General features: G+C 42.8%; 1 protein-coding gene across 4 annotated transcripts in view; it reads left to right on the top strand.

The window, feature by feature from the left end:
• LOC147667205 (protein strawberry notch homolog 1-like) overlaps positions 1-16032 on the top strand; it is a 273523-nt gene that overhangs the window by 54271 nt on the left and 203220 nt on the right. For 2 of the 4 annotated variants that reach the window (XM_086948851.1, XM_086948852.1), the window contains exon 2: positions 9199-9374. The exons of the other annotated variants lie outside the window; for them this stretch is intronic. In XM_086948851.1, coding sequence (XP_086804977.1) covers positions 9213-9374 — 162 coding nt within the window. In that variant the 5' untranslated portion in view covers positions 9199-9212. The remainder of the gene's footprint in view (positions 1-9198; positions 9375-16032) is intronic. 4 annotated transcript variants of the gene reach the window in all.

Below are 16032 nucleotides of genomic sequence, written 5' to 3' on the forward strand. Positions count from 1 at the left end.
ACCGGGGCCCACAAGGCTATATTTCTGCATGTGGTGGTCTGAGGGTATCTACTTCATCTGTATGTGAGACTGTTAGTGGGCGAGAAATCTGCATGGCCTTCAGTATTGAGGGAAGCTCCCACGGCCACCGGCCTCTGGAGTATCCCTCCAATAGGCAGGCGACGGGTCCGTGCCGGTCGGGGGGCGGGGCGTGACTGCTCTATGCACAACCAACGATGCTGGCCTGCTCGGGTACCGGATGACCTGCAACCCGCCTCGTCCGCACAGTCCAGCCGTGTGCCATGCCCCTGAGCCTCTTGGTCCTGAGCCTCGCCTACTGGCTCCCGGGCCTTCTTGCCCACGAAGGAGGCCCGCCTCTGCAGCACCCTAAACTGGGAAAATCCTGCATCGAGGCTAGCAGCTCCCTGGGCCCAAAGGTGCACTAACGTGGGCCACACTCTGGATTCTTGGCCCGGATTCATCTGCCCATCTCCAGTGAGGGCCAACTGGTATCCAGTGGGTCGCTGTATCACGGAGCCTCCCAGGTGCCAGTCTTGATAAGTTCTCTTGCTCTCTATCTTCTTGCGCAGCTCGCCGCGCTTCGTGCTCCCTTGGGCTTCAACAGTATCTCCGGTATCGGGGCCCCAGTCGAACGCCAATACCACTCAGGTGTCACTCGATCAGTGTCCTTTAGGCCTCACTGTATTTACTACCGCCAGATAGCCGCTCGTGTGGCAGTCTGCTTCAGCATACGGCGATGAGGGAGCAGGCCTTGGCGCTGCTGCGGGTATTTCCCCACGGGCTCAGCAGGATCGATTTGTGCTGTCGGGCGAGTTGTATGAGCGCGCCGGATGCCTTTTCACAACACTGTGTTCTACTGGATGTGTGCTGCAGTTGCTTGGCTTCCGATCACCCCGATGGCTGCAGATCTATTCAGGAATATGGGCCTGGCCAGCAGAGCCCTCTTAGCAAGTGGGCATATAGCAGCTTGGCGAAGCCACACCCCTCTTCCCCAAAGCTCCTTAATTTGTCACTCACATATATGATTTAAATGTATGAAGACAATTTTTGCATTTTTCTTCAAACATAACCTTATAAATTCTGAAAAACACGCATTTCCATCTCAAAGACACACTTTTCAATTTTGCTGTATATGTATTATTTCAATCAAGAAAAAGGTTCTAATTTAGTAGTCTGTGCTCCACACCTGAGAGCTACTTGCAGGTAGCTGGAGAGATACCAGTAGCTCAAAAGATACTCTCTGGAGCAGCTTGCTGCACATCAAACGGACTGGTAGTAGCACTTATTGATGAACAGGCAATTGTGCACTTTCTTGGCAGCATCTGATCTTATTCCATTCTTAACTGAGATAAAGGCTGGTTTGGTGCACATACTTTTCACACAAGGCTTCTGAATGTGTTTTTTTATGAGATTAAGTGAAACGTGTTGCACGTTATCTAATTCTAGAGCTTGATGAGGACTTGGTGATAGTCAGATATAAATAAAAAAAGATTATGTTGGGGCATTTTTTATATATCACAATGTAAATTTATTATTTTACTGTTAATCACCAATTTACATAGTATACAATAAATAGTAATTTTTCTTGTCACTTCAATTACCTGTGTCAATGTCTTTCATGTTTGAATATCTGAAGATTAAACCAGTGCAAGACTTCTTTTGACGCCACTTGGTAATGCGGGTGCTTTGCTTCAGGGGCATTACCAACTGAACTGTTTCTTGGGGTTGAGACTTTTAATCTATAGTTTAAACAAGGATCTCGGAAACGTGTATTATCTCACTGAGATATCAGTTGTACTTGAGCCTGTTGACTGCAGCTCGCAGACACTACTCTGTACAAGGCAAATAAACATTGCTACTAAACTGCAAGATTGTGGTGATTAGTGCAGTTGGTGTTTATTCACATTTGTGTAACCATATATTGTGCCTTTTTTCCCTAGGTACTGCAGATTCTTAAAATGTCTCTGTACTATTTGAACACAGTGGGCTGGGCAACTGAGGGAAGGCTTGACAGTTGGTCGTCCTCTGTGACCTGAGAAAGGTACTGCGGATTAGTGGAATATTTACAAGTAAAAAAGGGACAAAGTGCCTCTCACAGCACCAATTCACTTTCTGAGGACAACACTGTGCTTTTACGATGTGTGCTGGTTCGAGGGCCTGCTGAGGTGCACTTAAAGAATGGATCTTGAACTATGGTGGCCACTACGATAAGGCTGTGAGAGCTGAGGTTTGGAGAGTTCAGTTAAAGGCCTTTGAATCCATCATTTATAATGTGCTGCAAATCACCTGTCTTGAGGCGCTGGAGATACTATCTGCTGCATTGTGGTTTGTTCATTCGAACATCCAGGTCTTGAATTTTTTCCTGAATTACTGGTGTGATGGGGCGGTTCTGAGGTGCAGGGAAAGGTTGTTCCAAGCTTTGGCGGATCTGGGGGTGTTTGCGAAGAAGAGGGAAGCAGATCTAGGTGGCTGGTCGTTTGGTTAAAGGTCAGGAATTTGTTAATTTATGCTGGTTATCGTTGTGCAGGGCTTTGCATGAGTGGGTCTGCATCTTAAACTGGCCTCTCTTCTGAATCGAGAGCCAGTGTCATTTTTAGGTCTCGCTGGCATCGCAGCGCGAAGCGCTGCCGTTACTGAGACTTATTGTCGCCGTGTAGGTAGCGAAGTGGGACAGGAGAGGTGCACGAGCTTAATAACCCCATTGCAGTCAATAGCTGTGACCGCGCGCTTTAGGAGACACGCGCTGTGAACGCTCGCGTCTCTTCTCGCGCTCTCCCTCACTTTCACAGCGGGTGTCTCCTAAGGTGCGCGGTCACAGCCATTGTCTGCAATGTGTTTGGTAAGCTCGTCAGCAGGGCTGTGACTGTGCGGTTTAGGAGACTAGGGCTGTGAATGCTCCCATCTCCTCTCGTGCTCTGCCACACTTTCACTTACGCACAGATTCAGGGGCGGCCGGCGGAGGCTAGGGAAAACTCGCATGAAATGCAGGAGCGGATATGTGAGGCGTGATTAACTCCTTTCAGTTTTACCAAGGTCTGCATGTTTTTGTGTTTCAGCAATATGGAACAGGCTTGTTTTTTTTTTATTTTTTTATTTATCCATTTCACGGCAAAGCCTGAACCACCTCTTCCTGCCAGCAGGTCTCCCAGCCTCTTCCCAACCCGCAGTTATGGGTCTGCTCTTCTCCCAGCGGACAGCTCTTCGAGCCCATACCGTTCCCTGTCCGCAGTTCCCTTTCCCTGTTTCTGCCCACATGTGTCTGTCGGCACCCTTCCATGCCTGTACCTCTCCCCAGCTGCTCCGCTCCATGAAGCTTTGCAGCCCATTGCTCTTTCTGCCCACACATCGCCATACATTTTCCCAGCAGACCTTCGATCAAATCAGGATACGTTTAGGTTTCAGCCAGTGGATTTTCACAGACGGGCCAGCTCCTTCTCGGCGACGCGAGACCCAGCCAAGCTTAACGCATCCACCTGCTTTGCTTATCGGACCCGATCTGTGCTTCCCACCGGCAATTGGATGCACGTTTTTAAAGCAGAGGCTGAAAATAGACCAGCAGATAATGAGAACTGCATGACCTGGCCAAGCGGCCGCCTAGCAGTCTGCGGCACTCATTCATTCCATCCGACCCCAAGCCAGAGTTAAGTGGCCCTATTTAAACCACTGATTACTTATACCGGCTATGATGCTGAAGCACGAGCCTTGCTGCAGTTTTAGTTAATCATACATACACCATATTAATGTTAGTCTCCTAAAGTGAAACTCCCCCAAAATGAGTGTTATCTTCACAATGTTGAGATTGCAGGAGTACCCTAATAAAGATAATATTGGCTGGTGACCAGGAGCGATCTGCTGCTACTCTTGCCCTTCCGGAGCAACTATGCCAGGCTGTCTAAGGTATCTCTTTTGCAGTTTCCTAATGTGTGTAATATAAATATATATATATATATATATATATATATATATTACCTACTGGCGATAGCCAGTAGGTATATATAGTTAGGATTTTTTTCCTATGGGACTTTTGAAAATTCTATGTCTAATAACTTTGGCGCTTGTGGACGGAATCGGCTGAAATTTTCAGGAAAATGGCACATTTTGTTTCTGAGCAGCTCCTGAAAATTTGGGGGGGGTTCGTCAAGGGGGGGCCGAGAAAAAAGGGGGGTCCCAAAATGCGTTTTTCCCATGTTAATTTCCATAGGGCGGTTGGACTCACTTTTAGCCCGAACGGCTGAATGGATTTCCACGAAACTTGGCAAAATTGTAGGGACTGTTAGCCCGATGTGCCTTTGCTACGTCTCAATATATGTGCTTCAGTGGATTTTGAGAAATTAACGTTTAAATCAAGATATATATCTGTAACAGCGCTCCGGGCAGCTATCCGGTTAGCGAACCTTTCGCGTATCGGAACTTTGCAAAGCGAAGCTGATTGGCTCTCCGGTGTCTGTCAACATTCTAAACAGTCCGGTGCGGCCGCCATCTTGTCTCTCGGTAGGATCGAGAGACAAGAGGAGGCCAAAACAAAGGGGGAAATGAAGGAAAGGGGGCAAGGTAGACCCCTCCTGACCCCCTAGGATTGATGAGGGGGATATTATAGAGCCACGCCGGGCCCAAAAAAAAAAAAAAAAAAATCCGATTTTTTCGCCGTAGAGACGCGTCTTGGTAAGCTAACCGGGCAGCTAACTGGGCAGCTAACCGGGAAGCTAACCGGCAGTGTAACGGGAGTCTGAGGAGTAGCTGATTGGCTGTCAACATTGTAAACAGTCCGGAGCGGCCGCCATCTTGTCTCTCGGTAGGATCAAGAGACAAGAGGAGACCAAAACAAAGGGGGAAATGAAGGAAAGAGGGCAAGGTAGACCCCTTCTGACCCCATAGGATTGATGAGGGGGATATTATAAAACCACGCGGGGCCCAAAAAAAAAAAAATCCTGAGGAGTAGCTGATTGGCTGTCAACATTGTAAACAGTCCAGAGCGGCCGCCATCTTGTCTCTCGGTAGGATCGAGAGACAAGAGGTGGAAAAAAAAAGGTGTAAATGAATGAAAGGGGTAAGGCAGACCCCTCCTGAACCCCTAGGATTGATGAGGGGGCTATTAAAGTTCCCTGCGGGGCAAAAGAAAAAAAAATTGCGATTTTTCGCGGTAAAGGTGCTTCCTTGTACGTTAACCGGGCAGCTAACCGGCAGCGTAATGGGAGTCCGACATATTGTGTTTTTTGAACGTTTGTGATATGTGCACGTGTGGATTTTGTCTAATTAAGGTTAAAAAAATATATATATATCTTTAAGCGTGTTCTGGCGCGCTTACGTTTTGGGTTTGGTTTGCGCTGCAGAGACGATACGTCACGGTTATGCGATGCATCATGAGGCGTCTCACGGGCTACGTGATACGTCACTTAATAAAGAATATATTTTACAGCTATAGATATTAGCTTTTAAAAAACTAATTAAATTCACAGAAAAAACTATAGGTTATAGACCATATATAGTTAGGAATTTGCATTTACAAAACCTTGAAAATTCACTGAAAAAACCATAGGTTATAGACCATATATAGTTAGGGATTAGCATTTAAAAAACCTTATTTTATTTGCACAAAACCATTGAAATTCCATATATAGTTAGTTGCACTAACTATATATCGCGGACCCGCAATCCACTGCTAATGATGTCACATATTACATCATTCATGACATGGTCAGTGACATCACTGATGACATCACTGATGACATCTCAAATGACATCACTGATGACATCACTGATGACATCTCAAATGACATCACTGATGACATCACTGACATCTCATTTGACATTACTGATTACATCACTGATGATATCATTTATGTGATAATACATCTTCAGACTCTAATATAACCTTAGATACACTCAGTGTAAACAGGCACTCACAGACTGTCACACATCCATGGAGTTACTCACACACCTAGTCAGTCATGCAAAGAATCAATCACATCTCCATTTCCTCAACTATACAGTTATACACACCTTACTTATTCAAACATATAGTAACACATATTTACTCTCTTATACAATCCTTGATACAAGTTCACAATGATTCATACAGCCACTCACACATTCACTGGCTCTTATGTTCAGTTATTTATATATGTCAACTCTCACATGGAGTGTGTTTTACATATGTACTTACTTTGACATGTAGCACTGAGATATCCATTCACTCACCAATATACTCATGCACACAGTCAACTGTCCATACAGCTGTTTCTACATGCACTTTTGAACCCATACACCTAGGGAATCAACTGCTCACACATCTATGCACAGAGTTATACACCTCCCAGCCACCCACACACATACTCAGTCTCCCATACAAATACTTGGGCAACCATTCAATAACCCATATAGTTACTGATATAGCTACTGATTTAAACATGCAGCAGTTTACAGAACAACATAAATAATGATTGCCAAATTAAGACACTTTAATCACTAACCCATACACTCAGTGAGACACATTTAATCATTCTCTCATACAGTCAGTCATGCACCTACTAAATCCTTCATCCAGACACTTATACATCCACTCATTCTTCAATATGTAAGACATATTTTAACTTTACAGAAACATACAGTCACTGGGTGTTGTCATCAGTGATGTCATCAGTGATGTCATTTGAGATGTCATCAGTGATGTCATCAGTGATGTCACTGACCATGTCATGAATGATGTAATATGTGACATCATTAGCAGTGGATTGCGGGTCCGCGATATATAGTTAGTGCAACTAACTATATATGGAATTTCAATGGTTTTGTGCAAATAAAATAAGGTTTTTTAAATGCTAATCCCTAACTATATATGGTCTATAACCTATGGTTTTTTCAGTGAATATATATATATATATGATTTAGTATCCTGATGGCATGCCTTACTTCTCTTCCCATTTAATAGGCTGTTCTGTGACATCGCTGTGGTGCTATTGTATGGTAGGAAGTGATGTCACAAGTGGACTTTTATACAACTGAAGGGGGCAAAATATGGAGTACAATGAAGTCCTGCATTTAAATAGCACTTTCCACGTTTTTTAAGATTACGGGCTTGGGGGTAAAATGCAGACATTGACACATTTTTCTTTTAATCTATCTATCACCCTCACTCTATCACTCTCACTCTATCGCCCTGCCTCCACAGCATTGCGCCGCGCCGCCACAGCATCGCGTCTTGTTGCCACAGGATCGCGCCGCGCAACCATTCAACAACAACTGGTTCAAATATGTTCTCTCAATGTTTCAAGCTTTATTACAAATGCTACAATAATATGTTAATATTTCACTTCTGTTCTTAGATTATCGGAAGCAATAAAATACACTGAACATAATCTTCAAGTTATTTACAAAAGTTTAAGCTCTTGCCATTATAAATTACAATAAATTCTACTTGAGTATTAATTAAAAAAAAAATTAAAAGCCGTTATTTGTAATATCAATACATCTAAATCACGTAAATACAACACATATTGCATTACAAATGCTGTCGGTATCACATTTGTGAAAGTTAAAACTATTGGCATTGTAAATGACAAAGCTATTAATTTTGCTATTTTCAAAACCAACACATAAATAAAACATTTGTCATTTACAATACCAATAGCTCAAACTTTCCTAATGCAAGACCTATTGCATTGCAAATGCTTGTTTGAGGTGGGGTGTGATGTGGGTCCTTCTGGGGAGGTAGAGGATGAGTCTTGGAGCTGAGTTTTGTGTTGTCTATAGTCTCTTCAGGAGTTGTGCAGTGATTTGTACGCAGAGTGTGTTCCTGTAGTCCAGCCAGCTTGTGTCGAGGACCTGTGTGATGGTCCTTCTGGTGTTGACTGGGAGCCACCTCAAGATCTTGCAGAGCATGCATAGGGTGCGGAATCAGGCGGATTAGACTGCACTTACTGATTTCCTCCTAGATCGTATTGTCCAGGATGATTCCTTGGTTGCGGGTGAGGTCTATCTGGGTGGGCAGAGTTCCGCGGGCCACCATTCATAGTTCATGGCGAGAAGAGAGCCTGAGCATTTGTTTGAATTCTTTGTGTGGGGAAATTTACCATTGTGACAGTTTTTTTCAGGCAGCCAAGTAAAGGCTTGAGACGGAGCATGGCTTATTCCTTCCTAAAGGTGATGTTCTCTAGGAAGAGCCTCAGCTCATTTTACACTACTATTCCTTTTGGGGGGGGGGGGGGGGGGGGCAGAATTGGCCTTTGAATATTTTATTCATTATGACGCAGTGAAATAGTTTTACATTTGTTTTTATTTTGCTTAAGTTGTCAGACTCCCTCCCAGTCTTCCTGCACTATCTATGGTCTGAGTGATATTTAAATCACTGTAATAGAGTATCAGAGTATTGAGTTCACCTTGTCATCTGTCAAAATTAGTCCCACATTTTCTGCTATTTTGTTCTTCTCGATTTGATCATGTTTACAGTGAATGAGGAGAGCAATGATGTATTCTATCCATTCTTACATTTTAGGTCTTGTTTTCATTGTATGTAGATGAATCAGTTAATTTATTTTTCCTTATAGTAAAAAAAACTCTGAGGGATTTATCCTAATTCTTCCCCAGCTTTGTGCTGCACATCGAATTCTTGAGAAAAGAGGGAGAAGGAAGTATCCGTAAGGGACAGTGATCTTGTTTTCCCCAAGCAATTGGTATAAACCACAAAACGAGCACCCTATGTGGAACGTTTCGGGTCCCTGTTGACCTCATTATGTGGTACGAATTTTTAGTAGGGAATGGGCACTGATTTCATGGAGAGGCCTGAACAGCTGGTTCTTTTTAATATCCAAGGCGGCAGAGCGACTCTGACTCAATGCAAATTGAAATACGAACAAATGAGAGGAATTTAAAAGCTACAGTACAATCTGCATTATTTAAGAGACTACTCTACTCTAAAAACCTGTATTTGGCAAATAACTTCACAAGTGAAATTGGGGGCGAGAGGGGCAATAAAACGGACACATCAGCAGACCGTTGGTCTTCGGATTCGCTGAGCTTGAGCAATGGAGAGGATCAGAGGGCAGTCGTGGGATTGATATAGGAACACAAGGGCACTATCCCTTTTTCACATGCAGAACATCTCACCACTCCTCATGGATCACAATTCGTTCCTACCTTCATATACTGGCACCCTACCCACTACATTTTAACCCACGCTTAAAATGACCATTTCCTTTTTAGGGACAGGCTAAGAAATGGGAGAAGGCAGAAGGAGACCAGAACAGAAGGTACAATTTGGAAGAAAAAGTGACTTGGATGAACACCCGAAGCATTATGAGGGTCACCACACCAGGGACAAGCTCTCCAACTTGGCAGTCAACCTCTCAACGAAAGACTTGACAGCCATGCAAATTCAGGTACCTAATAAGGACTTGGGATTTGTACCCACTCCTCCATTGGTTCAGTTCAGACTAAGATGCAAAATGAGTTTATTTTTTGTAGAATCATTTTAAAGGCATTCTTCTCTGACAAGCAGCAGGAGATTTGACCACAGCACATGCCCCAGGAAAAAAGTTTCAAATAGGCAGTGATAAAGGATATTGAGGCAATCAACTCATTGAGCATCCCACGATATCCGATTGGAAAGGTTGGCCCTTGAATCTCTTCTTGCCAATAACTAAATTGTAATAAAACCAGCAGACCAGTTGATGCCGTGGTTATCAAAGGTATTCATGACTTTAGACTGGGTGCATATGCTCCCTGAGAAAACAAAGAAGCGAGAGACCACTTGAGGTACCCCTACACCGTCTATGAGGCAAGAGGAAGAAGTTGAAGGATATCCGTTGGTGGAAAGCATGCTCACATAGGAGGTATCATAGAGATCTATTCTGCTTGATTAAAGTTGTCAAATATGATCCAGAGAAAAGCATAATTATGGGATTGGATTTTAGAGCATATGCCCCAGCTAACTGTAGAATAAGACGTTGAGAGTTATTCAAGAACTGCTCCACTTCACCCTGTGGGAATACAACAACCATAATCAATATGCCCTAGAGAGCATATTACTGAATTGACGAGCAATGTGTTTGAGTACCAGATTTCCATGTCTTGTAGGTACCTGGGACCTCAATGGTGAGTACCTTTGCACAAAGTCTATGGTACCGACTTGAAAAAATCTGTATAGGCAGAATATATGGTTATGTAGATGATATATTGATTATGTTTTATTAATCTGGGACGGAGGTGAGGAATGGGCATTGCAGTTCATGTAATGGCTACCATACGTATTTTAAATGTACACACTGCATGGACACAGGGAAACATTGACTTTCTTGGACGCAGACATCTTTCATTAGAATGGAGGCCTGAAAACAAAAATGCGCAACAAAATAAAACAGTGGGAAAGAATACCCTATTACAATGTAATAATTTCCCTCTTTCTCTCTACGTGAGACTTAAATATTTGTGCAATTCCTAATGCTACGTAGAAATTGCAGCGGTCTGGTGGATTTCAGGATACAGACTGAATCGCTGAGCAAAAGGTTAAACTGCTGGAGTTGCCGAGAGTATTTTTAAGAAGGACCATGAAGAGGCCCTGCAACTGTACAGGGAGGCGCTACGCAAACCTGCACACCCCCAAGGCCATGACTAACTGCATAGCCTGTGTGACCACATACAATAGAATATCCAATAGAGTGAGGTTAATAAAGAGCAATTGCAAGATCTTTAATATAGGGGAGCTCTAGTTAGAGAAACCACTTTTTACTCCCAATAGAAGGAAAGCTAAAGTATGCTTTGGCACATACGAGAGCCAAAAATAGAATGATAATACCACAACCACATTATGGGGCTTACCTAAGATGAGGGGGATCATTTCCCTTCTGGAAACTGCAGCCAACATGTGCCTTGTGACCAAGCCAACTAAACTCTGAATCTAGGTCTTGAAATTGAATGGCTGCAGATTAGCCACACCCATTGTAATTGGAGCCCTGCTGTATATCTAGTAACTTGACCATTCAACCTCAAATATGTTTGCATGATGACTAGGAAGATGAAACGCCCAACAGCAGCGTACACACGTAATCTAAGTTTAAGGAAGGGGTACTACCGGAATGGCTAGTGACTGCATTGACATGAATGGTCATAAAGTGGCACCCTTTAACCAAACTAACTTGGAACACCTATGGAGAAAAGGTCCGGAAGAGGAGATGTCCGGATCAGAGATGGATCTACAAACTTTCCACCCATGTCCAGGACCTGAATGACCTAGTTTTGACAACCATGGGCATTCGGGCATGAAATTACATCTTTTCTTTATTATTGGCCATACCAGTCACAACATGATAAACTGAGTGATTAAAACAGTACCAGATTGATTGGAAAGTCTGCGTGATCTAGATCAATGGTGCATATTACTACTAAGGCTCCCTGTTTCCCATTTCTACAGATTTTAACAAATGGAAAATCATTTATTTTCCTGTCTATTTATTTTTAAATGTGGAAAAAACGGAAAATGGGTTGTTTTTGAGTGATTCTATATGTTGTCAATCAGGACTACCAGGACAATAGCTGTACGGATTGACAGGCACGGGGATTAAAGAAAAATAGGGATTTTTGTAAAGTGCCTTAAACAGTATTAGATTTGCAAAATGTTGATAGTAAAATTTACATATTTTCTTACAATTGCATATTTTACCATCTGAATGTGTATACATCATTGAAACCTGTCAGGCTGACAGGCATGAGTGCACATTAACTGGTTAAATAAATGCGGAAATATACATATTTCCGCTTTATTTTTTACACAAAAACTAAAATATGGATAAATACAGGTATTAGAAAAAAATAAATTCAGACGGAAATGAAAAATCTAAATACCATAAAACCGGGAGAGCTAATTCGAAACCAAAACCTGATGCTGTAGCATAAATGTGCAGATTACGACTCCATATAGAAGTTCCGCTGTACATGTATAATTTTTGGAGTCATGGGAGTGATCAGTTGACTGGGGGTGAGTGTTTTATTTGCTCAAATGCGCCGTCCATCATCCCTTTTTGTATTGCTTTGTTCGCCCTAAGTTGGCAGGGTATGCTCAGACGTGAGTCCCTTGCTCACTTGGCCACTGGATTCAAGATAGCCTGGCTGATGTGGATTATGAATCCGAAACCGGTCCCAGGATGCTTGTTTCCGGTCCAGGGAAGACATGGCTTGGCAGTTTGGGTAGGACTGTTCCCATGAGGAACAGGGTCAGACTAATTTGCATATGGCCATGTCTGAACTGGGGTGGCTGAGTGAGCTAAAGAATGGTGATGGATTAAACCCAGATCAGTTGACTGGGGGTGAGTGTTTAATTTGCTCAAACGCTTCGTCCATCATCTCCTTTTGTATCGCTTTATGGCAAGATCTTGCACACTACAACATAACCCTAATTTTCCCAAGAAACTATGAATAAACCATGTTGGTAGATTTAGAAACCGGGCACACATATGGTTGTGAAATATCTCGCTCTTCTGCCAATAATACATTTTTAAAATGTATTTATTAACATATAATGACAGGTAGATGGAGAAAATATTGCAGTACAATTAAATCATACAATTTCATCATTGTAAATAAAAGCGATATTTTCATTTCATAATCTTTATTTTGGTACATTAGTACCATAAAAGATGCATAAAAAAAGCACATACATAAAAGCGATATTATAAATACCCATCCTCAAAGTTGCACAATTGTTATACATGTTCCTAGATGTGGTCCACATAGTAAACCTAACACAATGTGTACAGTTTCCACCCCCTAAAAAATACTCCTAGCTCCCCACCCCAATTTTTATGGTCCCTACTCTTTGGGAGTGTAGCTTTTCCTTATTAGGTCGAGCCTAGGAAAACTACCTCTTGGATTCACTCGGGGCTTTTCACACGCTTGTGCGTGTAGTTTTTTTGTGTGTGTAGTTTTTTTTTTTTTTAGGCTTTGCGGGTCTTTAAAAAAAAAAAAAAGACCGCATAGAATTGGCAAAGGCTGATGAATGTCCCATCTTCCCCAGGAAATGTATCCGCACAAGGCCTACAGCTTTTGGTTACAAGCAGGGGCGCCATCTGTTTTTAATTAGCGCGTTTGTCTCCTCTGCTGCCTCCACCCGTCTTCATAGCGCTACAAAACTGGTTTACCAGGCACTCTAGGAAAATATTATTTACAATCTTATTAGAATTCTGAGAAGAATTAAAGAGTTCATTGTTGGTAAAAGGATGCCACGGAACCTATTTCAATTCGCCTGCTGTGTGCCTGTTTGGGGTGTCCTGTGCGAGGGGTTGCGGCTCTGCATGCTGCAGACACTTTGAGTAACTTGGGGCACTTCCCCCCCCATTAAGTGACCGCCCACCTTACCTGCCTGTTGCCCTCCATTCTGTGCGCTGCCGGGAGCCATTCAATCTCGCGTCAACCATTAGGGACACCATCTTGCTACAGCTGCCATCTGTCTATATAGGCAATTAGTCAAGACCCGTCCTTCGGCTTTTTATGTGGGTGAGCGTGTATGTTTAATTAGCAGTTTCCTCTTTTTGGGTGAGGATGGAGGGAGGGCGGACCGGCTTGCAGGAAGTTGTATGTGCCTGCCCAACCCATGCCAAATCTGCAAAGCAGGTAACATAGTCTCTAAAAGTGGGACATTTGCATACAGGGTTATAAATTGTAAAGTAAATAATCCTATAGGTGCTTGACTGTCTGCGATGACACGTGATCAGCAGTGCCAAAGGACAGGCTCTGCATTTCTTGGCTGTTGAAATCTTTCGTCACAGCGCCGCTGGCTTCACACATCAGAGCACCCTGGCCAATGACCGAAACCACTGGATGCATACATAGAAGAACTTGTTCCTTTATTTTACCCATGGCGTGGTGCGTTGTGGTCCTTGCTGCGTTAGGTGCTGACTGGTACAAAAGGGGGTGGTGATGGATGAAGCATCTGAACCAATCAAACACTCACACCCAGTCAACAGATCTGGGTTGAATCCATCACCGTTCTTCAGCACACTCTGCCACCCCAGTTCAGACATGGCCTTATGCAAATCAGTCTGACCCTGTGCCTCATGGGAACAGTCCAGCCCGAACTGCCAAGCCATACCTTCCCTGGACCGGAAACAGGCTTCCGAGGAGCTGAGGCTGCTTCCCTCTGTTGATAGAAGCGCATCACAGTGCACCTGTAACATTAACCCAGGACTACTGCAGCCCATCCTCCTCCTTGGAGAAGCTGCTGGTTCAGGACTAGCATTTTAACTAGCATCTCGCATTGATCTGAAAAAGCAAGTTGTTAATTTCTGAGGGTGTAAGTGCAATGCAAATAACTAATGTAAATGCAAATTCTGGATTATTATTATTAAAACACAATCTATCTTAATTTTATCCATTAACACCCTCCTGCACCAACCCCTCATTGGCCTTCGGAAATAAAACAAAACCAGACCTGCTGAAGTTGGGTGCTTTAAATTCATTGGGTACGTTTATTTTTTAGTTAGGATTTCATTTCAAGTTTCTGCCACGGTCTGTAGAATTGAGAGTGCAGTTATTATGCGTAGCTTACTGTCCTGATCTAGTGGCTTAGTGGACTAATGCGTCCACTGCAGTGCCCTATATTTGAGCTCATGGTCATCCTTCTGAGGCTGATTAAAATGAGAACTATTGAGTTGGGTAACAATAAACATCTGTTATTTGGCGATATCCTTAGGTTAACGTGCTCTTTTAAAAATACATCTTTTTTTGTTATTTGACAACAGTGCGCCTCTCTAACTTGATGTTTTCACACTTTCGGGCTACCACATTTTTACAGTTGAAGGAGCTGTTCCAAATTTGTTTTGTAACACTAAATATTCATGTTTCCTGCTCTTGATTAAACTTCTCCATTTATTAAGCTGGTAACATGTCTTAGTGGGTAAATGCACCTTCTGCTGAGATCTATGTGCTGCTATCCTGCCTCAAGTTCTAAAGCTGTAAGGGCCTACTTTGCTTTTTAACCCTCCAAGGTCTGTGATGTCGACATTGTCGGATGGATCATTTACCTCCCAAAGGCGAGAGACCTATTGGCTATGTAAATGCTTGTTTTTCGCTTGTTTCATCGTATGCTCCCATTAGTCGAAGCCTGGAACCTCCACCAATCTCCATTTTTGTAGTGTCAAAGATTTGGCCACTAATGGAGCGATAACGTATCAATTCGTCAAAAACAGTTAAGTGTAGTGTTAATACCAAACATTGTGGCCAATGAGTTGAGAGCTAGAGATGTCTGCAATTTTCTACTTCGCCACTGAAAGACTTGGGCAGGTGAAACAAACATGTATCAAGTCCCCTGTATAAAGTCTACACCTAAAGCACGACCTGGAAATAGATGGGAACATACTTTGTAAGCGGGATAGGGTATAGTATAGTTGCTCCTTACAAAAAAGGCCATACGTTTAACTTGACTCATCTTATGGGTTTATTTGCCCTCTCATTGTAAGACTTCCATGTATGCACTTCTATTTTACACACTGTAGAGGTTCGAGTCTTTTGCAAGGCTAACCGGGCAATTTTATCATAGTTGTTGAATTTTTCGGTACCAATTCTCTCCCCCCTCACCCTCTTGTCTTACTCGCATAGTATGCTTGTCTAATCAAAGTTGCAAGGGTATCTCCAGAATGTTGCGTGTTTCACATAAAATTGCGAAGCTGAAGAAGAAAATAAACGAGGGAAGCTATGGATTATCCAATTTTAACTGATCCCATGTTTTCGTGACCCCCATGTTTTCGTGACCCCATTCACCAAAAGATCTCTAAATCGACAGACACTTTTTTTTATTTTATTCAATTTTTTACTAGTTTAATACTCTTGTCATCAAGGGGGAGACTCAATGAGTTACAGTCCCCTATCCAGATTTCGGGGTGGAAAGAAACAAACAAATTCTTTTTTCCTTTGGGAAAATCTAAAAAATCTAAAAAAAAAAAAAGGATTGTGTGGAAGCTTGAATCTACTGTGATAGAAGCTTTGGAATTTTAACAAATGGAATAAGCGGACTACTGCTTTCTAGGAGCATTTGTCCAAGATAAATAT

This window comes from Lissotriton vulgaris, unplaced genomic scaffold (assembly GCF_964263255.1).
Source record: "Lissotriton vulgaris unplaced genomic scaffold, aLisVul1.2 SCAFFOLD_2906, whole genome shotgun sequence".
Classification (NCBI taxonomy): Eukaryota; Metazoa; Chordata; class Amphibia; order Caudata; family Salamandridae; genus Lissotriton; species Lissotriton vulgaris.